A 26,973-nucleotide genomic window follows, 5' to 3' on the forward strand; every position below is an offset into this window, starting at 1 on the left:
GTTACCCAACTGGAAAGAAATGTGTCTTCACACTTCCATCATTCTCCCCTTCAGATCAAGTTTCAATTGCCAAGGTATCCGCTTAGCATGCATATACCAGTACCCAAAATCTTCTGCCATCCTCTGTTATGCTTCATCACCAAAGTCCAGTTGAGCAACAAGATAACACATTGTAACTTGTCTGTCACTGGCAGTTCAAGTCAGATATCACAATTGATGGGCTCCAACTGTATGATTTGTCTTCAATGTTTTTTAATTCTTTCTTCTTTAAACTTTTTCATCCATCTGTGCCTATTCCTCTTATCAATAATACCATATCCATAAACAAGCAGTATCTTTCTGAGAATCTTAGACAGCTTACTTCTGTTTGGAACAAATTATTTGCTTGCATTGAAGAAGCATGGGAAGAGTTACTTTACCAATTGGAAAGAATTATAAATATATATATCTGTAATATAATATGTGACAATTATTCGGTTGTCATTATAATACTCCGAGTTTCGGATGTTGGGGCAGAAAACTGTTCCAGCATCTCGTCAGTTATCGAAAATGCCTTTTCTGATTGCCCCAACATCCGAAACTCGGAGTATTATAATGGCAACCAAATAATTGTCATATATTATATTACAGATAAATTCCTCTATTTACATAATATTGAGGTTTCATTCATTCTTTTGTTGTCTTACCATTACTATTAATATATATATATATTTATTAACATATCACATTATCATTTTACGACCACTTTCCATACTGGTATGCATTGCATGAATTGTCACACTATTGGTCATCTGTTATAGAAGTCCTTCTCCCCTAGTCTGATGCCCATATGTTTCAATTAACTTTGTTTTAGTACAACTTGGATGCCCTTTCTATTATCAACCACTTTACTGAGTATAACGGGTGCATTTTCTGATGCCATTAACACTAACGAGATTAAATAATCTTTGAGACCTCATGAAATTAGTTGAAGGAACAAGAGTATAAGTGAAGAGAGTACTTAAAAACTCAGATAGTCAAAGAGGACATTAGTGGGAAGAGAGAGAGAGAGAGAGAAAGAGCAATGGCATTTGTTGGGCTAGAAAGCATAGCTGGGAGGAACAGGAATATGATGTAAGCAGTAGGTTTCTTTGAGGTTTAGTCAAGAAGGGGTGATTGGCAATAACAGAAGTGAACAAAGGTAAGGGTGGATGGTGCAATAAAGGTAAGAGCAGGTGATGGGTGGCAACAGATTTGCCCTAGAGGAGAGTGACTGCTGACTGATATTATAAAAGGGTGAAATTATAGTGTATTGAATGGAGGAATCTGGATGGTTGGATGCAGAATCTTTTACATATGTTTGTGAAGAACAAAGGAATCAAACTGATGAGGATGATGAAGTGAAAACAGGTGGTGGGGAGATGAGAGAATGTGTGTTATGGGTGCCAAGAGTAAGTAGTAGGTAAAAGAGAGGTGGGGGAGAAGTGTAAAGTGAGGGGAAAACAGATTCTAGTTTTATTAAGATATGCAGCATCTTCAGATCAGTTTACACCATGTTGTCCTGAGTCTTTCTTGGTCTCCCTCTTCCACAGATTCAATTTACTTTGAGTGCTCAGCACTCATACTATACATTCTGAACACCCATCACCTCTAATTCTGTCACTGTAGTAGCAGAAACTATCAACTACTTTAGTGAACCACTGGGCATATTAGGATCTAAAATCATTACACTCTTCAAACATATTGCTTCTGTGCATCTATCACATATAAAGCTTCCTTTCATTCTTAGCCTGCCTGATTCCACTACACCTTTTATGTGTCCCTATCTTATACTGGGTATAGCATATTATGCAAGGCTAGTTGCTTCTTTTTTTTTTTTATATATCAGGATCCTATCTTCTTTCTACTTACATCTTAGTCTGCTAAATTTTTCTTGAGTCCCCTCAATTCTAGGTTTTGCTCCCATGTCTAGAATTATTTTTTTCTGATTCTTCTATAGATTCAGCTATGAGTACCAGAGCATAAGTGTAAAGGAGTTCCCAAAGACATCTGATATTTTGATAAACCCCTACCTTCATGCTAAATTCATTGAATTTAGTGTGAAGGCAGGGATTCATTGTTGATTCCTGTGATACTAACTGCATATATGTACATAGCTGAGTTTTGTACCCTATCAAAGACTCTCTCCAAGTCTAAATTCTTGGTAAAGTGGTTTACTCTAAGAAAAGTACTTTTGCTTTTCATCTGAGCTAATTCTATCTTTAATCAACTGTGCAATGTCTCTCTCTTCAAGACCTTCATATGTAGGTCCAACAACTTCATACCTCTATAATTTCCTCGCTGTAAAACATTTCCTTGTAGCTGTTTATAATGATACAGCGCCATCATTGGGTATGACACCTTACTATATTACTTGATTAACTATTTGGATGAGTCTCTTGGATCCTACCTTGCCAGATATTTTGAGCATCTCAGTGATTATTCCTGGTGGGGCAGCATTTTTCCCCATCTTCATGTCAGCCACTGATATGCTTCAGTCATGTTAGACTTTGTTAGTATAACATTGTCTATGCAAACCTGCTTTACTCAGTCTTAGTATTTTTGAAAACACCGGTTTTATTGATTATTTATTATCTTAATTATTTTCCCTATTTATCTAGGCATTGATTGCAAAAAGGATTATTTTCTCCTTGGTTTCATCATATTCAGTTTGAGATAATGATAGTTTTTTTTTTTCCCAATTTGAAACTGTTACCAAAACTTTTTCCAGTTGTACATGTGTATCAATTCTCTAGTTGCTTTATAATACCACTAACATCTTCCTTTTTTTTTTTCTTTTTATATAGAATCTGTTATTTAGATATAATTTTTTTTTTATGTATATACTTCAGCATGACTATACAAGTGCAAAAGATAAGAAAAATTTGGAGAGAATCTTATACTTTCCAATCTTACTACTTCACTTCCTTCCCTTATGTATTTATCCCTTATGTATTTAAGTTTATTCAAGGAGCAGCTCTTTTTCAAGTCTGTTTCAATTGATGCATACACAGCAGTGTGTGATATGTGTCATTTAAATATTCACAAAACTGAATGGTTTTATTTAGTGATTAATGAACAGTGAAAAACATTGCATACATTGGATCACAATTTTTATTCTTTTATTAGTTTTAGGTATTGGACTGGGGTCATGCTTTTCTGCCATGTTCAAAGGTTTTAGTGTATCATATTGACTTCAGTAACTATTTTAGTCTGATACTTATTTTAGTGATTGTTTTTTTTTTTTATTGAATGGTTGAGGAATGCAACTCAAGACACCAGTATACACAGACATACACATTCTCACACACAACCAAACTTATATACCTGCAAGAGGTTGCATACAGTTTCTGTTTGCCTAATTCTACTTACAAGGTGCCACACCATGGGACCAAATTCAGAACTACATGGCTACGATTCAAACTTCTTTCCCTCATGGCTATGCCATGATGTTGACAGAATTTAAATATCTTAGAAGTTAGATGACATTAAAAAGTATAGAAGTGATTTTTATAACATTTCTTAACATTCCTTAGTAATTGCAGAAAAATAGTTTCAAATCATACAGCTAATTACTTCCTTTTCATTAGTTAGTTTTTAAGTTTATAACGCATGCAGGTTTTGGCTGATCTGCTTTCTTGGCAGCTCTAGAAACTAACTTGAAGATTCTTGAAGATTGATGTTAACAGGTGGGAATCTTAAGATTTCTTCAATGTATATTAATTTGTCATTTTTCAAGCTTAATGTGCACCATATGCAGAGTATACAGGAAGATATGCACAACAATTTTTTTTTTTTTGCATTGGGAAAGGAAAGTGGTGACCCTTCCAATTTTTTAATTTCATGTATATAGTCTACAATTTTTACATATTCTTTGTTTTTCCACCTGTTAATTACATACACACATGCATATAGTGTGGTTTTTGTGTATGTGTTCATATGTGCGGTGTTAAATCACTAAAGTTTTACAATTTCTACTTGGCTTACTGCAGCACGTGCTTACGGACGAAGAAGAGGTATTTTCACAATTTTTTCACACATTCCTTTTATATTCTTATTTATATCCCTACCATTCTAGAGCCCTGTTTTGGTTATCTGTCCCTTCAGCTCCTTTGCTTTCACACTGGTTGTTTTTCTGTTTTCATTCTAAATATGAATTTAAAAAATGTTGTAGTATTTTTGTTATCCAATTTCTCTTTCTTTCTCTTTCCTCCTCTCTCTTTCCTCCACTCTATTATTTCTGGATTTTTGTTGGTTCATGTTTGTTGTTAATATTTTACGCATGACTTTGGAAGTTTTCTGTTCTTTGCTAGATCTGGCTGGGAAAGAATTATTCGAGCGATAAAGTACTTCAATTCATATCTGGAGAAAGATCTATTTAATATTTCCCTTGGAAAGGATTGAAAGCATTTAAATCTTAGATACATCAGTTATTGAAATCTTTCACCTGACAGTTTGGCATTGATTTTCCTATTTGTCTTTTGCTAAGGTTCTATTTAAATTCTCTTGGTCATCATTAAATGAAACTTAGGTAAAATTACCTTAATGTTGATCAGTTTTGTTTCTTACGTTAAGTTAATGATGATAATATTGACACTAAAGTAATAGTCTCAGAGATAAAGATTGGCTGGTTGTCTTTTGTCATATTTTACAAAATTCTTGAGGTGTTGAAGTCCTTGTTCATCTCTTTCAAGCAATCTTGTTTCATTTGATCTCCAGTCATATATCAAATACCTGTGAAATAAGGAGGTTTTCCTTCTGCCTTATTTGGGCCTTTCTTTCTAAAAGGTCAATTATTTTAAGTTTTAGTCAACCTAATAAGTGTTATAAAGAGGTACAATTCACCTCCATGAACAGTTGATGTGTGTTTCATTAACTTGTTGTGCAAGCAGAAATCTTCTCAAAGGAAATTGATATTGCTCTTATCTTATTGCTAGAGCTAATCCTATGTTGATGGATACCTATCATCAGAAAGTGTCAGGTATTATCTCTGTCTCAGTTACATGAGAAGTGATGTATTACTTGGGTAATTCACCATCTTTATATTAACTATATTGTTATTGAGAGAGTGACTAGTGACAACAGTGTATGTCGTTTTACACTTACAATTGCTGAACACTGATGTTGAAATCTGTTTTATTTTTCTATTCTGCTTTGACATTGTTTGATTTTAGTGTTCATATTTAAGAATATGCTAAAACATAGAATGTGAAGTTTAGTTTTCTTCTCTTTTCTTTTTTTAAAGAGATTAGTATTAAAAGGGAACACCTAGCTGTATATTTCTTGTATTTTCAGCCCAAAGTTAACCAAGTTAAAGTAAAAATAATTCAATTATTTAAAAAAAAAGAAGACTAGAGATTAGCAAATGAAGGAGAGATGCCACAGATTTTCTTTATATGTATATATAGTTTGAGGTTGCAGTGGCCTTGGAGATGAGATTTTAATGTTTATTTAAATTCTCTTGGTCATCATTAAATGAAACTTAGTAGTTCTTGAGTTGCTGAATTTACAGTTGACTTCAGGTCTTTTGCCATATTTTAGACAAGATAGTTAACTCTGTTTTAATTTAGCTTGTTTGCAAATAGATGTTAGCCACATAAAATGTTAACTGGCTATTACTCGTAACATTCTATCCAGAGATATATTTGTCCCTTGTCTACCTAAATATTTAGTGTTTTGAGTTATTTGCATAAGTGTTTTTGAGAACCATTGGGTTGATTACACTGTACTGAAACTTGTCTTTAGTGTAAGAGCAAGTCAGCCAAACAGGAACCATTCTTCTTTAAGTTTTTTATTGCATGAATCCTAAATGTGTAAGAATGAAGCATACAGTAGGAGGAATAAAATTCATGTTGTCATGTCCCTAACTTTTTCAAAGTTATTAATCTTACAAATGAAACTGGGTCATGTAATGTGCAAATTGCTTGTATTCTCTCTGTCCCTCTCTCTTTTTCTCTCTCTTTATATATATGTGTGTGTGTGTGTGTGTATATATATATATATATATATATATATATATATATATATATATATATATATATATATATATATATACATACATACACATATATGCTGTATTTTTTCTTGTCTTCCAAAGTTAACAATACATATTGATCACTAAGAAATTTAATACACAAACACATGTCCTTTATAGGCTCAACAAACAATTAATAGACTGCACAGAATTAAATTCAGTATGATCGATTATAGTTAGTCCTTTGGAACTATTGATAAAATCTTGATAAACTGAGTCTGTAATTTGGTTTTGATTCTCAACTGAGACTGTTTCAATGACATTCTTAATCTCTTAGGAATTAATGTTACAATTCTATTCCAAGTGATAAGTATCATTGATTAATATTTATGATTTTGATTGTGTTTATGAACAAAACTTTTTTTTATGGTTACATACACTCTTTTTTGGAACTTAATCAGAAATGTTATATTTGAGTGTTGTCTAACTAATTAAAATGTGTTCTTAAAATAGTTTACAGTAAATCTTGCACTACCCATAGTCTAGCAAGCATTATGAGCCTTACTCCACTCCTACAGGCATTAGTTAACCTGTTCTGTTGCAAAGAAAAAGTGGTCATGGTACATTTGGTGTCTTGTTTGAAATATAATGGATACAAAACTACTACTTTTTAAGAACAAGAATTAAGCTATGGTTAGCATGTTTAATGCAGGTAACATTAAAAACTAAATAGAAATAATTATGTACTGAAGAATAAACAATATTAATCACTAACTGATATTATTTTAATTATTTCACTAAGCACAGGTTTAGACATCTATAATTCAGTTTTATTATGACCTCATCAGCAAAGCATATATTTCAGGCATATGCCATCAGTAATTACTCATAGTAGGCAGTTGGTGACCTTTATGTAGCAAAACACAAAAAAATAAGCGAAACACAGGCATGCGACTGAGTTGAAAGCAGATCTATTTCTGCCTTTAAATCATGTAAAGAAAATGGTGTTGTAGAAATGTATGCAGCAGTACTATGCGTAGCTTAAATGCTAAGATTGAAAAGCAGGGGTGAATTATGCCTACCTAATCTACAAAAAAATAGAACATTTTGCATTTTATGCATAATAATCAGACTGTCATAATTTTATTGAATTAGGTGCATATTTTGCCACGAGAAGAAAATGTTGCTATCATTCTATTTTATTCAAGGTAGGCACTGCTACCTAGATGGCCTGTCCTTGATATATTTTATTGTATTTGCTGACTGATGTACTAAGAATCACTTTGTAAATTGTCAACTGTTTGGTTTAGAAAAGTAGAAATCTTTACAGAACAAATTACTCAGAGACACTATGTTTGTATTCTGTGAAAACAAGACCATCAGCTTTAGGTGTTTAACTTCTAAAACTCTCAAAAAAACCTGCCACACTGCAGCTATCATTTAGTACCTTCTAGATAATGTACATATATTTGCTTTCCTGATTTCCTGCTCTGTTTGTGAAAAATATTTTTAGTTTGAAAAATTAGTATTTCATCATTTTGTATATGAATCACCAAAATTTGAACAAAGTAAATTTAGCACAATAATTATGATTTTACTCTTTTTAAATTTCATGATGCTCATAAAAATTGTGAAATTAATACTAATTTTTGAAATATAAAAATTTTTTTAAATAAAATTACATAAAACGAATGTCCATTTTGTATATTTGCAATAAATATGTCTTTAACAGTGATAATACTTTTTAACTATCAATGAATTACAAACCGAACATCAATAGTCAATTGGAGTTAGGACAATGGCTTCTGTAAGCTGTTACCACTACTACTGCCACAGATATTACTATTACCTCCTCTGCTATTGGTGCTACCTTATGTTGCTACCACTTCTACTACTGCTCATAATACTATTGCTGCTCCTCTCACTACTTATAATATCACTATGGTTGCTAATACTTCTGTTGCTACTACTGTTGCTACTACTGTTGCTACAACTGCCACTGCTTTGACAGCCACAGCTGCTGTTGATACTGTCACTGTTACTATATTCACTAAGACAGTTGTGTTGCAGCTGCTACTACTTCCTTATCTGCCACTGCCCCTCCTGTTGTTGCTGCTGCTACTATCATTGCTACTATATTGCATCTGTCCTAATCTACCACCTGACTGTCATCATGCCTGGAGGAGATGCATTCCATTTGTCAGCTGGTCTATCAACAGCAAACGTACACTGAGGTTGTGGCATCTGCAGATTCCTGGACACTGATTAGATGTGGATCTTTTTATAAGGCACATCATTCTACAATTCATCTCTTTGACAGAACTGCAGTCCTGAACCCATGTTAAGAACTCATTGAGCAATGCAGACATTGGAAACTTCATATCAGTTATATATTAAGGATAGGTGATAGTGTTCTCCAGGAAGAATGAACTGATTAGTCTGATCCAGAAAAGACTATGGATAACTCCCAGAAATCCTTGTCTTGGTAGTTTTGGATAAAGAGACACTACCAGACATGGAAATGTTGTTAGTCAAGCCTGTCTAAGATGCATACAAAGTTAAAAAACTGTTCCTCATGCTCTCTTTCAGTGTCCAGGTATTATTAACCAGTCAAGATCTTTGGTTGGTTTAATCAACTTACCCTGCCTCCCCAAATTTTGGGCCTTGTGCCTGAATTAAGAAAGACTCCTCTTCCTAATCTTTTTTCTCATTTTCCTCTTCCTCCTCCTCTTCATTGTCATCATCATCATTCTAAATACTGGCAAAATCGTTACTGTGCTGGACAAAATGCCTAGCAGCATTTCTTTCAGTTTAGTGTTCTGAATTCATGTCGACTTTGCTTTTCATCCTTTCAGGGTCAGCGAAATAATTACCAGTTAAGTACTGAAATGAATGTAATTAACTAACCCCCCTCATCATCATCATCAAAATTCAGACCCTGTGCCTAGAACAGAAGGATTATTATTAAAAGGGCAGTGGATTGGCAGAATTATTAGATTTTTTTAATAAAATGTTTTGCAGTATTTCTTTCAGCTCTTTACATTCTAAATTCAAATCCCACTGAAGTCAACTTTGGCTTTCATCTCTCTAGGTTTGATAAATATAGTACCAGTACAGAGCTGGAGTTAATGATATCAATTAACCCCATTTTCTCAAAATTTTTAGCATTGTGCCTAAATTCGAATCAATTACCATTATTATTTGTAGCATTTCACAGTGGGCCAGAGAGTGCAAAACTATCAAGAGTTTGTTAGCACCTTCGAATGATCTGTTTGAACAGTTACAAAAAGTACCTTTTTGAACACTTCACTTTTAATTAAGTCACCTGTCTTTCAACTTCAGTCATTCTTCTATTCAAACATCCAGTCACAAATACCACAATCTTCATATTGTTCTCTTGTCTTTTTATGTATTTCAAAGGCTAACTATTAATATTTTTTCTTGCTCCCACCTCTCTCTTTCAACCCAAGATAATTTTCTTTAATTTGTAATGTGGATTCTTTGACTTTATACCATACTAAATTTTCAGTCAGTACCCCTTACTTTATCTATACTAGTGATCAGATCATCAATGTATTGCTTTATTTTTTAACAATTGTTCCTTGTAAGTGTTTTACATTCAAATATCAAATATATTATTTCTCTTTTTTCATGTACAATTTTGATATCTCTAGTTCTTCCACTTTTACTTTTCGCATTTGTCCCTGCATGTTGATAATTCCTGCATTCACTACCATGAATTTCCTTTTCCTTCTTAGTAAGCCTATATATATGGGGTCCTTAGACTGGTTTACCAAAGATTTTCTCTGCCATGTCAGATGTTACCCTCATGAGGGATGATGTTACTCTCAGACCAGAGGCCTGACTCAAATGCTTGCAACTATATGGTCTCCACTAAATGTACTCAGTTGCAAGGTGGCAGGGTTAAGCCAGACAAACAGATTTAGGTCTGCCTTCCAGCACTTGACATCAGCAAAGCTTCTGTCATGTCTTGCATGAAAATCTGACTGTTGTCTGACTGTAATCTCCCCTTGTCTCCTTTTCCTCAGCATGTACTGATGATTCTCTCTTTCTCTCTCTCTCTCACACACACACACATCCACACACATCCAACAAATTCCATCTGACCAGTGCAGACACGGAAAAGTGGATGGTAAATGAGAAGAAACGATGCTGGTGTATGTACCATCATCATTTATCATCTGTTTTTCTATGCTGGTATGGGTTGGACAGTTTGGCAGAAACAGACAAACTAGAGGGCTGTGCAGCCCTTTATAATGCCAACCACTGACCATAATATATTGAGTATTTCTTTCATGGCACCAGTACTGGTGAAGTCACTGAGTAACCCCTCAACTGAGTGGGGTATCATATTGAGGGATATGAAAGTAAGATAGATGTACAGGAACCAGTATCTTGCTGAAAAAGTGAGTATATGGCTTGCATGTCTGCAAAGAAAGAGAGAGAGATGTGAGGTCAAAGCACAAAGTGAATATGGGAAAATAAAATAGAAGAACTGAAAAGATGAGTAGGTAAGTGCTCCAGAGTGAAAATAGTGTAACATAATTAGAGATGGAGATTAAGTTGGATGTAATGAATTTTAGTTAATGAGGAGAGGGAAATGAAGAAAGGAAATAGAAGTGGATCAGGATGGAGGAAGTAACAGGAGACAATAATAAGGAAACAATGTTGGGAGAAATCAATGCAGGACCTTATTTTTGCTGAAATGGACAGGTCTTCTCAAGTACAGCATATTGCCATTGATATTGTTTCTCCCATCATCTCTTCTCAAAGGCTCAACATCTTGAAGCCAATCTTCACCTCATCATCCCACATTTTCTTGGGTCTTCCTAAACCACAGATTTCTTTCTTGTTTCTTTATACAGCTGTCCTCATCCATGCACATCACATGACCATACCAGCACAATCTTCTCTCCTATGCACTATATCTGATGCCTCTCAAGCCCTATTTTTTTCTTCGCACATTTGTACTTTGTTATGCACACTCACATTGCACGTCCATTGGAACATACTAACTGCATTTTTTTTTAGGCTTAACATATACTTTGCATTCACAGCCCAAGTTTCACAACCATGTAGCATTGCTGTTTGTACAATCATAATACAATCTGCCATTCACTGTGAAAGAGAGACCTCTTGTTGCCAACAGAGGTGATAGTTGTCTGAACTTTCTACAGCCAGTTCTTATTTTAGCAACTATGCTTTCAGAACATCTTCCCCCTTTGCTAATTAGGTCACTTAAGTTACAAAAGTTATGTACAACTTCTTGGAAGCCTCCTGCGTATTCCAGAAAATCTTTCCCTTGTGATCTTAAGTTAACTTTAAGGCACTTTGGTTCCTGGTTTTGCTTCCACACTTACAATTTCCTTTCTGATTCCACAATAGTTTCAGCTATAAGGACAAGCTCATCAGCATAGAGAAGTTCCTATGGGCAGCTAGTCTTAAATTTCCTTGTTATGAGAATCCTTTTATCACACCTATTCAAAGAATCCACCATTAGCATCAATGGCTACTTCAATACAAGGTCAAAAGCATTGAAATGCCTGAATCAGATGATCTTTATCAATTTAGGATATAGTGCTGGTTATGGCAGACTTGAGAGATTGGGTAGTGTTGTGGGAGTGTTGATTGAGATCTTGTGCGCTAGGAGGCTATGTGTCTGGGAGAACATGACCATGAAATTGGCTTTTCATAATAGCATTTTCATGCCTCTTTCTTTCTAGAATCATTAAATGCAAGTGTGCCATTATCCTTTTGTACACACTTCTCTTCCACATCTTAATTTTTCTCTGATACACAACCTTGCAATCTGAAGTACCTCATGACTTTGGTTCTTATGCCATAGAACAGTAGCAAACCCCTTCTATTCTGCTTCTCCCTTTGCTAAACAGACCTGTCTCCTTGCTTCTCTTCTAGGTGCTTGATATTTCTTTGACTTTCCCCTCAGCATTTTCAATCATCAAACATAACTAAATACGGTTATGTCCATTAGATTTTATTAATAATTGGCTAATATTTCTCTAAGTGGTTATAAGTTTGTTAATTAGTTATATAATTATTTCTGCTGCTATCTTAACTTCACCCCAACTAGATTGACTTCAACTTCCATCATCTCTTAATGCTTTACTTAAGTTGTTTTGCTCTACTCTTTTGCACACATGGATGACTTCCAACATCATTGCAATGTGTCATTCATGCATATCCAGCAGAGAACTGATCAGCTCTTCTATTAATTCTAATCTTTTTCTTTATTACTTTTATGCTCCTTTGATCAATCACAAACTCAAACATGACAGGAACATCCTAGACAATTCCAACAATAACAACAGCAGGAACTTGGAGATACTCCAATTCTCCAAGAGGAAGTTGAAGAAGCAGTGCATATGCTCAAAGTTGGGAAATCCCCAGGAGTGGATAACATCCCTTCAGAGTTCCTAAAACATGAAGGGCCAAAGCTTATCAAGGTACTAACAGATACCTGTTAGAAGATATGGGAGATGAAGGAGTGGACCCAATCATTGATGATACGGATTCCCAAGGAAGACAATTTAAGATTCTGCCTGAATTAGCGAACAATCAGCCTCATTAGTCACCCCAGCAAAGTATTGCTAAGCATTCTGCTAAACAGACTTAAGGGAAAGGTAGAAAATATCCTTGAAGATGAACAGGCATGATTTAGGTCCCAAAGGAGTACTGTGGAGCATATAGTTTACATTAGACTTCTCTGAGAAACATTGACAACACAAGTCTGACGACTTCAAAAAGGCATTTGACAATGTTTGGTATGGTGGATTGTGGTAGGTGATGAAGAATCATAACTTTGACAACAACCTCATTGAAGTAATCCAAACACTGTATGAAAAGTAACCCATGCAGTGCAGTTCTCCTGAACAACAGCATCAGAGAATTCTTCAGGACAACAGTTGGTGTTAAACAAGGATATATCCTCTCTCCAGAGTTTTTCAGCATCTTCCTGGAGACACTTTAAGTCCTCCACCACTCTATTTCCATTGGAGGATGGCCTATTTCCAACGTGCACTTTGCTGATGATATTGACCTCTTTGGAAGCAGTGAATCATAACTGCAAGAGCTTACCACCAAAATGGAAAAAAGCTACTGGAAGGTATGAAAGAGATCAACCCAGAAAAGAGCAAAATCCTGGTTAATAGTAAAAGCCAAAACACAGCAACCAACATCATGCTAAATGGAGAGAGACTTGATAGAGTGGGTCACCTTCAAGTACCTCGGATCCACTTTGACCAAGGATGACAGATCTCAAAAGCAGATAACAAAACTCAGTTTAGCTTCTGCTGCCATGATAAAGCTGAACAACATATGGAAAAGCAATTCCATTTGTTTTCCAACAAAACTTAGAGTGTACAAGACCCTGGTGACTTTGATCCTTCTGTATGAGTGTGAGAACTGAACTCCCTCAGTGAACCTGATATACGTGACAAAGATCAATGGTAATGGCTGGCTATGAAAATGTCTAGAGTGGTACCCCAACAACTGTCTGCATCAGTTAAGGGATCTTGATGATGATACTCCTTCGATATTTAATTCGACCACATATTTCACTCTTAAGGGTTGCCTCCTTCATCTGTGCACCTTCCATCCTTCCTTTCTCCTTTTTATTTTTCTTGTTCTACATATATTTCCATTGGCTCCCTCCTTTATACCTAAAACTAAATCAATTTTGCACTTTTCTTCTAAGCTCTCTTTTATGTTCTCTATCTATCTAAACAAAACTATCTGACAAACGGGAATGTGAACAGAGAAATGGACGCTTTTTATCAAAACTTTTACCAAATAATCACTTATATCCTGTAGATTGAGTGTATGTAAAGATTTGTTGGAAAAAAATTTCCAAGGGATTGGGGAGAGGAGTTTCGGAAAATTCACAGGACCTGACACTTCTCCTTTCATAGCTTTCTAGAAAATAGGAATTTTTAAATAATTTTATACAAATACCTTTCAAACAGTGTAGATTACAATTACAAAGAAATTTGTAGGCAAAATTTTTGTAAGGGGGCAGAGAAAAGGAGTTTCTGGAAAATGAAGTTTCAAATCAGACAGCCCACATAAATTGGAATTCCTCCATTTTGATGGGGATTTTTTCCAATGTTTTTCACCAAAGTCTTCAGAATGATGGGAAGTATCTTTTCACAAGTTAAAAAACAAAAAAGTTTTGAAGATTCTTTTTTTTTTCACTCTTGTCATCCCCTCTCCACCTCAGTTTTTTTTCACTACATGAGAGAAACATTTTCGGTTTTAAAAAAAATTTCAGAAGAAAATGTGTGATTTAAGGGAGATTTGGTTGTTGCTTCTAGCACATCCCAAAACCTCCCTCCTTGTTTCTTTCTCACACATCTATTGATATTTTTCAATATTTTTCTCCCCATAAACAAAGTTTTGGGAATGATGATGTCAAAGTAACACGTGTAGTCCAACTTGAGCAAGGCCATGTTAGGTGTGTGTAAGAAAAAAAACACCTAAAAAATCTTTAGTATTCATATTAATTTGTCAAATGAAATGCTTATTTGTTCACATTATTTTGAATTATTCAGGTTCAAGAGGGTTGTCCACAATATTTGCTTGTAACTTTGTAAACTTTTTACATACAGATTTGAAATTTTGTCAGTAGGTGCTTTATATACCACTGGTTTATAGTTATGTAATTTTAGCTGATATTGCTGAGTAAATTTGACTTTTATGGACAGGTGTAAAAGCAATAACATTATGGGTAAACACTAAAATTGAAATTCTCAATGCATCTTACCTGTTTGATTTATTACTAAAATTATACCAGATCGCAACTGACAAAAATTTTGCCAGATGAAGTACATTAATTTGAATTAATTAAAATACAATTGGTACAAAATTTTATTCTTTCGGTAAATATTTTGTACCTCGGTGTGGAATAATTTTTTTCCACAGTTTTTTTCAGATGCATTCAACGTATCTGACCTCCAAACACGCCACAAGCCACATTTTTCCAGAAAAGATAAGTGGGAGGGGTGGTAGGTGCTTCAAAGTTTCTCACTAAGGGAGTTTTGTTTCACAGGTCTTTTTTACTTTTCCAGGTTATTTTGCATACTTTCAACGAATGTGACATCAAAATCACGTGTAAACAGCTCCTTTTTTCCAGAAAGGGAAAGATTTGGCTGCTATTTCTAGCATGCCCTGCTACCATGTAACAGTTATTTGAGTTCACACCAAAATATTTGCCAACTTTTTCTTTCTTAATATGGAAGTCTTTATGGAAGTCTTTATGGAAGTCAGTATTTTCTCTGTTGAAATCCACCTCAGCGAGGTCACAGATCAAGTGGAAACACATCAGTCACTGTTCCCTCTTGGCAGGACAAAGAAATTTCCTGCTGTCTTTGCAAGCAACAAGTGGGTGGGTTTGGTTTCAAATCCAGGCAGGGCCAAATAAGGTCCTACAAGTTATTATTTATAATAATAATAATAATAATAAGTGGTATTATATTGGGGTTGAAAGAATTTGAAAACAATAGAAACTTTTAAATGTTCACTGGTTTTTATGAAATTTTGGGGTTACTAGACTTGAGTTAATGGAAGTTAATTAGTCCAATAATGATTTTCAAAGTTAGCTTAAAAGTTAAATTGTTAACGAAAATCACAAGTCCCTTCTGGGAGATGACCCTGCTCGATATGTAAGAAGGGTGTTGGTAGAAACTCCATGCACTCTACTCAGTGTGAGATTTGGACACATAAGAGGTGCAATGCTATCAAAGAAAGGTTAGCGGAGAATATAGTCTTTGTGTATGGCAAATGTGCAGATACAATAAGCACTAAAAAGGCACAGACAATTGGCTCCTTCAAATGCTGGTGGGTAGGGATCATTGTATTAGTGGATAGCTTCTGTTACCAAGGAAACCAAATTAGCAGTGTTGGAGGAAGTTCTGAAAGAGTAGTTGCTAGGATAAGAACTGGCTGGACAAAGTTCAGAGAGCTTCTGCTTTTGTCGGTAACTAAGGGCCTCTCCCTCAGAGGGAAAGGCATAATGTATGATGCCTATGTATGTACAGCTATGATACATGGCTGTGAAACATGGACTTTGACTACAGAGGACTTGTGAAGGCTTGAAAGAAATGAAGCTAGCATGCTCCACTGGATAGGTAACGTCAGTGTGTATGCATGACCGAGTGTAAATGATTTAAGAGGAAAACTGGGTATAAGAGGCATCAGATGTGTACAAGAGAGAAGACTGTACTGGTTTGGTCATGTGATGTGTGTGGATGAGGATAGCTGTATAAAGAAGTTCTGAGCTCTAATTGAGGAGGGTACCAGTGGAGGGGCCAGACCCAAGAAGATGTGGGACAAAGTAGTGAGAAAGGATCTTCAGATATTGGGCCTCACTGAGGAAATGACCAGAAGGTGTAAATAATGTTATTACAACCTGATATATTAATTGTTGTCACTATTGTATGTCATTTTTTTTGTTTAGTAATTGAAACAATATTTCTCTTTATTTCAGGAAAGTCCCCATTTGGTTTCAATGAAGATAATCATCTGCTTGACGATACAAGTCTGGACCAAACTGTTCCCAGTCTGAGTTCTCCTGCCCGTGGTTCCCCCAATCCTCCAACTGCTCAGGAGAGGTTGGAGCGTTTTTCACGGAAAGTCTTTGTTGGAGGTTTACCCCCAGATATTGATGAAGGTTCAACATTTATTATAACTGACTATACCAAAGTTTATTTTCACCATTCACTTTAAGAAACCATAAAAAATTTTTGTAAATTCCATACAAATCCACCTAATTGAAGTCAAAGTAGTTAGTGACATGCAATTGTATTGTATTAAAAATGATGTTAAAAAAAATTAAGCTTCAGACACATTCTATATATTTTCGTAAGGCTTGAAGTCATGTGGCTTAGTAGTTAGGGTATTCGGCTCACGATCATAAGGTCATGAGTTCAATTCCCAGAAACATGTGTCCTTGAGCAAGACACTTTATTTCATATTGCTCCAATCCACTCAGCTGGCAAAAATGAGTAGTACCTGTAATTCAAAGGGCCAGCCTTATCACACTCTGTGTCATGCTTATTTTCCCTGAGAACTATGTTAAGGGTGTATGTATCTGTAGAGTTCTCAGCCACTTGCACATTAATTTCAAAAGCAGGCTGTTCTGTTGATCAGATCGACTGGAACCCTTGTTGTCGTAACCAATGGAGTGCCAGTTTTTAAAGTAATATGTTGTACTGCTCAGTTTTTTACTAGTATGAATTGGAGCTTTTGATGTTTTACTCCTCTCTTCCTCACGTCACTTTCTCAAAGACTACACAGAGTACTGGAAAAAGCTTTTCAGTGGAGGCTCACCAACATGTAAGGCTTCAAACCAACCCATGGGTAACAAACACTTTAGCTTTCAGTATGTGTATCTTTCCAATATCAGTCAAACACAGTTTGTCAACTTAAATTCTTTATTGCTTCTATTCAGTTCCAAACAATACCCTTAAATGAAAACAGGCTATTTAACATGTTACCCAGCATTCTCATGTTAAAACTTCAGAATTAAGAAAATATGATCACAGATTCAGTTACAAATTATAAACCAATAATCAACGAACAAACACCTTTATCCATTCACTGTCTGTAATTCACCTTACTTTTTAGAGCACCAGCAAACTTGAAGATGAAATTAATTTTGATCACCAATTCCTTTTTTTTTTTTTTAGAGGAGATTACATCAGCATTCCGACGTTTTGGTCCTTTAGTGGTTGATTGGCCTCACAAAGCTGAGAGCAAGTCTTATTTTCCACCTAAAGGTAAGCTGTTATTTCTATACAGAATTTTCTCCATAAAACCAAACAAATATTTCTCTGTTGAGATAGTATTACATATTTTTTTACTTTATCTAGTATATATTTAACTTTAAACAACTTTGCTACAGTTAAAGATGGAAGATATTTTAATTTTTTAAAGCTCTACAATTATTTGTTGATGGTAACAAGGAGGTTTAGACCAAAAGATATTGAGATAAAATAATTAGATCAGCTTGTGAATTTGCTTAATCTGTACTGTTTTGATGAGTTTCCTCTCTTGAGAAACAGATGTTAAATTGTGGTGTTGATGATGTTGATGGTGAAGACTAATGATGCAAAAGTTATTCTATTCAGCTCACAAAGAAATCTTAGCTTCTTTTTTTAACTTAAAGCAAATTGATAATTGAAAGAATTTCTTTGCTGGAAATGGAAAGGAGTATCTTGGACCATCACACAGACACCTGATGATATATTCAAGTCCTATTGGTTAGATTAGATTTTGAGAAGAGTTTTGGATCTACTTTTCTTGGGGTATTTGTAACATAGACATCTACAACAAACATAGTCAGTCCTCTACTCAACACCAAATGTGACAGCATACTTCATTGTTAGGTCATGAAAAGTGTAATGATGAAATTAGTTAACATCCTGTGATGTGGGAGAAATGGAAAAAGAAAAACATTGTTTATAAATTGTCTGTTAGAACAAAACTTGCCCAAAATTGTCAGTATCAAGATTATCATAAGTTGATCATCACTCTCAGCAATATGGCTGTTGTTGTTTTCTTTATAACCATAATCATCATTATCAACCATCACACATCGTCCTAACAATCATCACCAATCATTTGAAATCCTAACAATCATCACCAATCATTCAGCTGTTGGCCACAGCTGAAAAAGAATTCATTCAACTTCTCATTTAATCCCTAACATTTAATACCTAACATTACCTATCTTATACCTCAACAATTTCAATAAGTTCATATAGTTTACTATTGACTGACTGAAGATTGTTTGATTTTCTCTTTCTTTGTTAGGCTATTGCTTTCTGCTGTTTCAAGATGAAATGTCTGTGCAGTCATTGATTGAAGCCTGCATCACTGATGATGATAAACTATACTGGTGTGTGTCCAGTCCTACTATGAAAGATAAACCTGTAAGTACAGCAAAAGTTGATTTCCTAAAGAGACAACAGGAGATGTGTCCAGGACTAGATTGGAAACTGAATTCTTACAACATACATGACATTGTTATTGTACAACAGGATACATAAATATTTTCTAAGGCTTAATTTCTATATCACTGTCTACCCTGTTACCACAGTGTATATATTATAATAGTTTTATGGTTTACTGTTTTACCTCTCGTTTCAATTCTTTCAGTTCTCAATTGAAATTTACTGAATTAAAATCATTCATTAAATTTATTTTTCTCCAATTCTGTATTGTTAAATCATTTTCATTACCTTTCTGTTTCTTAGAAACAAAAAGGTACTTAAAGGTAACAAACAAGAAAATTAATTAAAAAAAGACAATGACTCAAACTACAAGATTATATTTCTATGAAAATTCCATTGCACATGTAGACTTTTCTGACTTATTTTTTATTTTAATAATTTTTTTAATATTTTATTTTGTAAAGTAAATAATTCTTTTAAAAGGCAGCTAATTTCTATAAAATAGTGACAGACTAAATATTTATTATCCTTTTATTTCTCAAAGTTCAAAAATAAAATATCAAATTGACATCTTCCTCTCTAAAATAAAAAGAAGTTAATGCTTATTTTCTAAAAACATTACCTTTTATTTATTTTTTTAGGTCCAAATTAGACCATGGAACTTGAGTGATTCAGATTTTGTGATGGATGGTAGCCAACCATTGGATCCGCGTAAAACAATATTTGTTGGTGGAGTTCCAAGACCACTAAGAGCATGTAAGTATCTTTCTCCTTATCCATTTTTGTTATTTAGTTTAGTCAAGGTTGCTCATATGTGTTTATGGTTCTGAGCTATTAACCATAAACTCAGAAGCTAGTTTTATCCACAGCCATTGAGTTGTACTTCTTAAACAAAGCTCATTGTTTAGCTTGCTTGCTTTCTATCCGAGCACAGATTTAATTCAACATATTAAAAGTATATATTTTAAATTTGAAATTGTAGAAGATGAAAAATTTATCCATGTTGATTGTATTGAGGTTATGTCTACCAGTTTGTTTATGCAAACTATTATAAGTATTTTAAGTTTTGAAGAAATGTAAGGTGTGATAGTAACTGATGTACTGGTATATGAATCATGATAGTCTTTTCTACTGTGGGAATGAGCTAGTCAATTACATTTACTCCAGTCATCAACTGGTACGTATATTATTGACTCCAAAAGAATGAAAGGCAAAGTACAGAGTATCAAATTCCTACATATCAAGTAAACCAATATCTTAGCACCGAGACTTCGTGCTTTTGTTAATAATTGAGAATTTGGTCTTCAAATTCTTTATCATTTTTCTAAGTTTTGAACTTTTCTTACAGTACTCCGACAGATCTTATTTTGAGAACCAAGTCATTAGCATTGAATATTCTCAAGAAAAACTTTTCAATACTTATAACCTCAAGAATTATAATGAATAGAAATAGAATTTAGGGCAGTATATGTACAGTTCACCCTGAATACCTGGTAATTAACATTATTGAGGGGACCATATAAATTGACTAATTGCAGAAATATGCAGTAATTTTTATTGAAAACACAAAACAAGATAAACAACTGCATTTTTGAAGGCAATTTACTTTCTTGTCTATCTTTAATTACTTTTCTGTTAAATCCATGAAGGTAATTAAAAGTAATAGACAAGAAAGTTAATTAAAAAAAAAGACAATTGTAGTAAGCTTAGAGTATTGACACAGTCAAGGGCAGATATTGAAAACACATCAAGAACTTAACAGATAATTGTGATAATGATGATTTCTGACATGGGTGCAAGGCCACAAATGGATTAATTTGGGAGAGGGAACAGTTGGATGAGATGTAAAAGCAATTATATAGAGAGTTTGAAATAACTGTAACAAGAGACTTAGACTGATACTCAACTGATTCTGCCACCTACCATTCTATTACAGTTATGATTTACACTGAATATCTGACTGAGTTCTATGGATAATCTCACTTTGCTCTTTTTCAGTGGAGTTAGCTTTGATCATGGATCGTCTTTATGGAGGTGTTTGTTATGCAGGCATTGACACTGATCCTGAATTAAAATACCCTAAAGGAGCTGGCCGTGTAGCTTTCTCAAACCAGCAAAGTTACATTGCTGCAATCAGTGCTCGCTTTGTTCAACTGCAACATGCCGATATTGACAAGAGGGTGAGTGTTGATATTGCTTTTTTTGCTCTATTTGGGTGTGTAAAACCTGAAAGTATAAAAACATGTTTGATATTTATGTAAATATATAAATAAATCTGTATATAATATAAATATTTTTTTTTTATATATTAACATGTTCATATTCATTTTCCTCCTTTTCTATTACATGAAAGGGTTATAAAGTAATCAGCAAGTAATACTTAGAGGTCTGCATTACAATTTTCTGTTTGTACTTTAGCTGTTATTTCTTCTATGAACTGCAATATATATTTCTTTACTACCCACAAGGGGCTAAACACAGAGGGGACAAACAAGGACAGACAAACGGATTAAGTCGTTTACATCGACCCCAGTGCGTAACTGGTACTTAATTTATCGGCCCCGAAAGGATGAAAGGCAAAGTCGACCTCGGCGGAATTTGAACTCAAAACGTAACGGCAGACGAAATACGGCTACGCATTTCGCCCAGCGTGCTAACGTTTCTGCCAGCTCGCCGCCTGCAATATAGTCAGGTCTGATGTAAGTGGGGAGGAAATAGTTGCATCACATATGATAATGTTGGTTCTTAGTAATATTATATAAGATAATACAATAGAAATATGGGGCTATGAAGGCAAGCTCTAATGTAAGCTTATATTACTAGTTCTAAATTGGGTCACTCCACTACCAGATTAAAGTTGTACCAAATTTTCAGCTATATGGACTGAAATATGCTTTTCCATGGAACACTGGTAATTTAAACCTGTCTTTACTATTAAAGACAGGTTTAAATTACCACCTTTCCATGTTTTGGTTTATGGGATTTTTGTTAGTTGTAAAAGACTGTTTATGTTTGCTGTTCAGGGAATTAACTCCCCTTAGTTGTTCTCTGTCTTTCTCATACCACACGTGCTCATTCAAGCTTTGAATGTTACTAAACCATCTTGTTGACATTACCAACTTAAAAATGGCAAAATAAATTTAATTTTTAGCCTAAAAAGAGGCTAAGTACAGAAGTTTATCTTTGGCTATGTATTTCTCCTGCAGCTGCCTTACCAGAAATATAGCATCAGTGGTGCTTCTCCCTGGCACAAAACCAGACTGCATCTCATCTAGACTAATTTTGCTCCTAATTAGTTGGACTATGACTCTCTTTCATCACCTGGCCCAACAATTTGATACCTTTGTAATTCCATCCAAAACCTCACCTTTACTTTTGTAGCAGTTGACTATAGTGCTGCTACACCAGTCATTGGGTATGACTCCTTTATGAATCACCTGATTTACAATATGAGTGACTAGACCATACCCTACACTATCAGATATTTTAAGCATCTCAATGGTGATTCCTGAAGGACCAGGAGCTTTCCCTATCTTCATGTACTTAATTGCTTTATCTACCAAGGTACTGTCGATTCATGTAGCTAGTCCCTCAATTGGATCAACATTTAGTAGGTTTTCCTCCTCCCACTGATTCTCTACATTCAGCAGTCTTTCATAGTGGCATTTCCAAGCCTCTTTCTTTGCAGAATCACAAAATGCAAGTGCACCATCATCCATGTGGACACATTTCTTTCCTATGACATCACTTTTTTCTTTCACACTCTTGCAATCTGGAACACTTCAGTTCTTTGGTCCTCACATTGCTGAACATAGGCAAACTTCTTCTTTTGTGCTCCTCCTTTGGCTAGATATACCTGTCTCCTAGCTTCCCTTCTGGCTATCTCCTAACCCACTCTTTTAGGCCTGTTTGCTCTAATAGCCTTGTCTACAGCAACATTCCACCGCCACGTTACCCTAGGTCTGGTTAGGACTTTACACCACCCACAAATTTGATCTGTGGCATTCAGCAAGCTGTTGTGCAGGAATTCCCAGTTGCCCTCTATGTCACAAGCTCTCATCAATTTTCTCAATTAGGATCACCTTAAATCTCTGACCATATGAAGGATTTTAAGCTTCCAAATCCAGATTTATCTGCTTCTTGACATTCTTCTGGCCTGGAGTCTAAAATCACTAATGACTAGTCTAAGCTATGGGATACATTCTTCATGGGTGGTGGGGTCTTTGTATTTAAGAGCAACCATGCTGCCTGGTGAGAATGTAATCGATCTGGCTAGCGTAACTACCCGATTGGTAGGTTATCACGTGGCTGGTCGGCTTCTTGAAGTTGGTGTTGCAGATCAATAGGTTAATTGCATCACAGAACTCCAGTAACCTCGTTCCCTCTTCATTTCAGGAACCAATTTCATGGTCCCCATGTACAACATGGAAAATACCGGGCTGCCGTCTGACTTGCCCATTGAAATACCCAGCCATGAAGATGAGATCCTTGTCATTCGTCTTTGAGGTAGCCTGCAGAAGCATATCATAAAAATGATCCTTCTGTTCAATTGGTAGGCCCACTTGTGGGGCATAGGCAGAGATAATTGATGCTATGCTATTCTGCAAGACTAGTCTGAGCTTAAGAACTCTATTGCTCACTCTAACTACCTCTATGACTTTATCCACTGCTTTCTCTGCAAGAAGTATGCCCACAGTACCTACCCTGCCACTGTTACCTTCCCAGAATATTTTATACCTATGTGTCTTGCCTGTGAGGAACCTGGCTGAAGCTCCTCTCCACCTTACCTCTTGGATACAGCATACATCAACATGCCTCCATTCAAGCATCTCAGCAATCTCACTAGGCCTACCTTTCAATGTGTCTACATTGACAGTGCCAAGCCTGGGAGCTGGGAAAGGGGTGCAGGAGGGAACATAGGCAGGAGAGATGGTATTGGGCACCTGAAATGGTTTCAGTGATCATTTGATAACAGACATGTCACAGTAGTTGGTCTCACTTTAACCTACCGTCATTCAAACATATTAAAATTGCTGTCCTTATTACTAGTGAGTCGCATTGTAAATATAAGCATTAGTGCTGCAAATATAACTAGGTCAATGCATAAATTAATTATATAAATGATCTGCTATGGGTAAGTCCATTACATATAGAGAGAAAGAAGCAGGTGATTTGTTAATTTACAAAGTAACATATGACTTTTGGTGCATGCAGTAGTAGTGTGGGTGATTGTTGGTGCTGCAGAGGCAGAGGCAAAAGTATACAAGTCTTCTGATAGAGAAGCAAGGCAGAGCCCTGTAAGGGTTTCTGATATTGAGAATAGATTTCCAGTATAAGTGGAGGTGGCCAGGATGGGTAGGTGCATCACGTCAAGCAATGGCCAGTTTAAAATGAGTACCTACGAATGGGAGAAACATGGCAACAGCAAGAGACATAAGTAAAACTATAGTGCTTGCGAATTTTAGAGAACAGTGACGAAAACATTAGGAAACAGGGAGAGAAAACTAAGGTTTTAGGGAATTACAATTAGAAAGTTATTTGAAGAATTCAAATAATTACAGGTTACGAAAGTACATGTTAGTAATATGGGTTAGATGAATGAAGTGCCTACATATATACATGCATTCATATATATATATATATATATGTGTGTGTGTGTGTGTGTGTACCATTGGCAATTTTTTTTTCCTCCATTTTCCCTTCCTTGGATCTTTCCTTTTCCTATGTTTCTGATGAAGAGCTCCGCTCGAAACGTTAAGTCCTCCTTCTTTCCTTCCTTTCCTGAGCTTCCAATAACACTATACTTGTTCCACATCTTTGCGTTGTTGTGTTTTTATGTTTGTATTAACTATCTATATATATATATATATCATGGACAAACAATGGCCAGTTTAAAACAAGAGTGCCTATGAATGGGCGAAACATGGCAACAGTGAGAGACATAAGTAAAACAAGATGCTTACGGATTTTATAGAACAGTAATGAAAACATTATGAAACAGGGACAGAAAATTAAGGTTTAAGGGAATTACAAATATGAAAGTTATTTGAAGTATTGATTTAAATAATTACAAGTTACAAAAGTACATATTAGTAATACGGGTTAGATGAATGAATGAAACAATTAAAAACGAGAGAAATTCTGAGCTGTGCATATCACAAATGTCAACAATAGTAAAGCGAATGGCATGAATGTGAGAAACCCTACAACCAGAAGTGGTCAAATGAAATGGACGATTTTGCCATAGCAAATAGAAATAGCAGCTAGTAACCATAGTGAAGTGGGAGCAATATATATATATACATATGTAACATACAATGCCTGTATTCATCAAATGATATTTATCTCCCACTGGATTGAGTAATTTTTTTGTAAGTCTTATCAACAAGTAAACAGTACAATTTGTATTTGTGTGTGTGTGTATACACATGTCTCCTTGTCTTGACATCTTGTGATAGTTGTAAACAAATGACATCATTATACAAATGGTGTTGTTCATTTGCAATCATCTGTGAAATCATGTGCTGTTATTGTCATGTTCAACAGACCAAGGGAAATATTATTTTGCTTGGAAACAGATTGAGGTGGGCAACAAGAAGACCATCCCTCAAATATAACAGTATCTGTTTCAACACACAATTTCACATAAGGAATCTTGCAAAACAAATACATAACAGATAGAATGTTTAACATTACATTTTTTTCTAAATAACCATTCCTTTTATTATATTTCTGCTGCCATGTTACATTTTTCACCAATGTCTATTTTCAATTATATTGTGTTGTAGGTCGAGGTGAAGCCTTACGTCTTAGATGACCAAATGTGTGATGAGTGTCAAGGAGCTCGCTGTGGGGGAAAATTTGCCCCCTTCTTCTGTGCCAATGTGACTTGTCTGCAGTACTATTGTGAGAATTGTTGGGCCACCATTCACACACGGCCTGGCCGAGAGTTTCACAAGCCACTTGTCAAAGAAGGGGCTGACCGACCACGGGCTGTCCCTTTCCGATGGTGCTAGTTCGGACATGCCAACACATAAAAATACCAGTCCATGTTGGCTGTATTTGAAAGAAGTAGAATTGAGTTCTAGATGGATGAACACAAATGTTTTAGAAGAAGAAGAAGAAGAAGAAAAAGGAAGCAAAAGAAAAATGAAAAAAGCCTGGAATGATAGCTCGGCGTCTAGATGCATTGCCAGACAGATCAATGTATTTGGCTAACTTTCCATTGTTAACCCTATCTGGTTATCATCTGAACACTAGCTATCAGAGAACAAATTAATCTGGCAACATCTTTGCTTGCTTGTTTTCATTCATTGCGATCTTATATTACTACTAGGAGGCATTGAATTTGTTTTTCTAATGAGAAACCTTTTTCCTTTTTGTATTCTTTGGAAATTTTTAAATTATATTTTAGGTATTATTTTTTTAAAGTGTTTTTACTTTTCATTATAAATATATAGGTATATGTGTGGAGTTTAACACACACACACACATACATAAGCATAAATATATAAATATATATATGTATATATATATTTATGTATGTACATGTATGTATATATATTTGTGTATGTGTGTGTGTGTGTGTATATATATATTATATATGTGTATATATATATATATATATGTGGTTGTTATTTATTTTTGTTTTATATGTATAAGCAAATTCATTGCAAAAAAAAAACAAAAAACTTGTAACTCATGGAAAGATACAAGAACTTGAATTCCTCTCTATTTGAAATAGAATGCAAGTATTGCTTGGTTGCTCATAGATCTAGAAACAGCAATCTACAACTCGTATGTCTATTCCATATTGTTTTATGAAATTAATAATATATTAAATGAGATAAGAGGTTGCTGGCCAACCAACCAAAGCTATGGTAGTTGTTTTGCTTTGCTTATTTGCTGGCACAGTAAATGTGACTTGGTAAAACAATTCAAGTGTTCTATAACCAATTTTGGCACTTCATTTAGAAGAAAACTATTGCAGCA

General features: G+C 35.0%; 1 protein-coding gene across 3 annotated transcripts in view; it reads left to right on the forward strand.

The window, feature by feature from the left end:
• The window catches only part of LOC115219191 (cytoplasmic polyadenylation element-binding protein 3), a 73,154-nt gene extending 47,060 nt beyond the window's left edge, over positions 1-26,094 (forward strand). For 2 of the 3 annotated variants that reach the window (XM_029789308.2, XM_029789309.2), the window contains 7 exons: positions 4,011-4,034; positions 16,515-16,697; positions 17,716-17,805; positions 18,842-18,960; positions 19,623-19,737; positions 20,980-21,161; positions 25,770-26,094. In XM_029789308.2, the coding sequence (XP_029645168.1) occupies positions 4,011-4,034; positions 16,515-16,697; positions 17,716-17,805; positions 18,842-18,960; positions 19,623-19,737; positions 20,980-21,161; positions 25,770-25,997 (941 nt within the window). In that variant the 3' untranslated portion in view covers positions 25,998-26,094. The remainder of the gene's footprint in view (positions 1-4,010; positions 4,035-16,514; positions 16,698-17,715; positions 17,806-18,841; positions 18,961-19,622; positions 19,738-20,979; positions 21,162-25,769) is intronic. The other variant, XM_029789310.2, reaches the window with a different exon arrangement.
• Positions 26,095-26,973: the final 879 nt, after the last annotated feature.

This window comes from Octopus sinensis, linkage group LG14, assembly GCF_006345805.1.
Source record: "Octopus sinensis linkage group LG14, ASM634580v1, whole genome shotgun sequence".
Taxonomy (NCBI): Eukaryota; Metazoa; Mollusca; class Cephalopoda; order Octopoda; family Octopodidae; genus Octopus; species Octopus sinensis.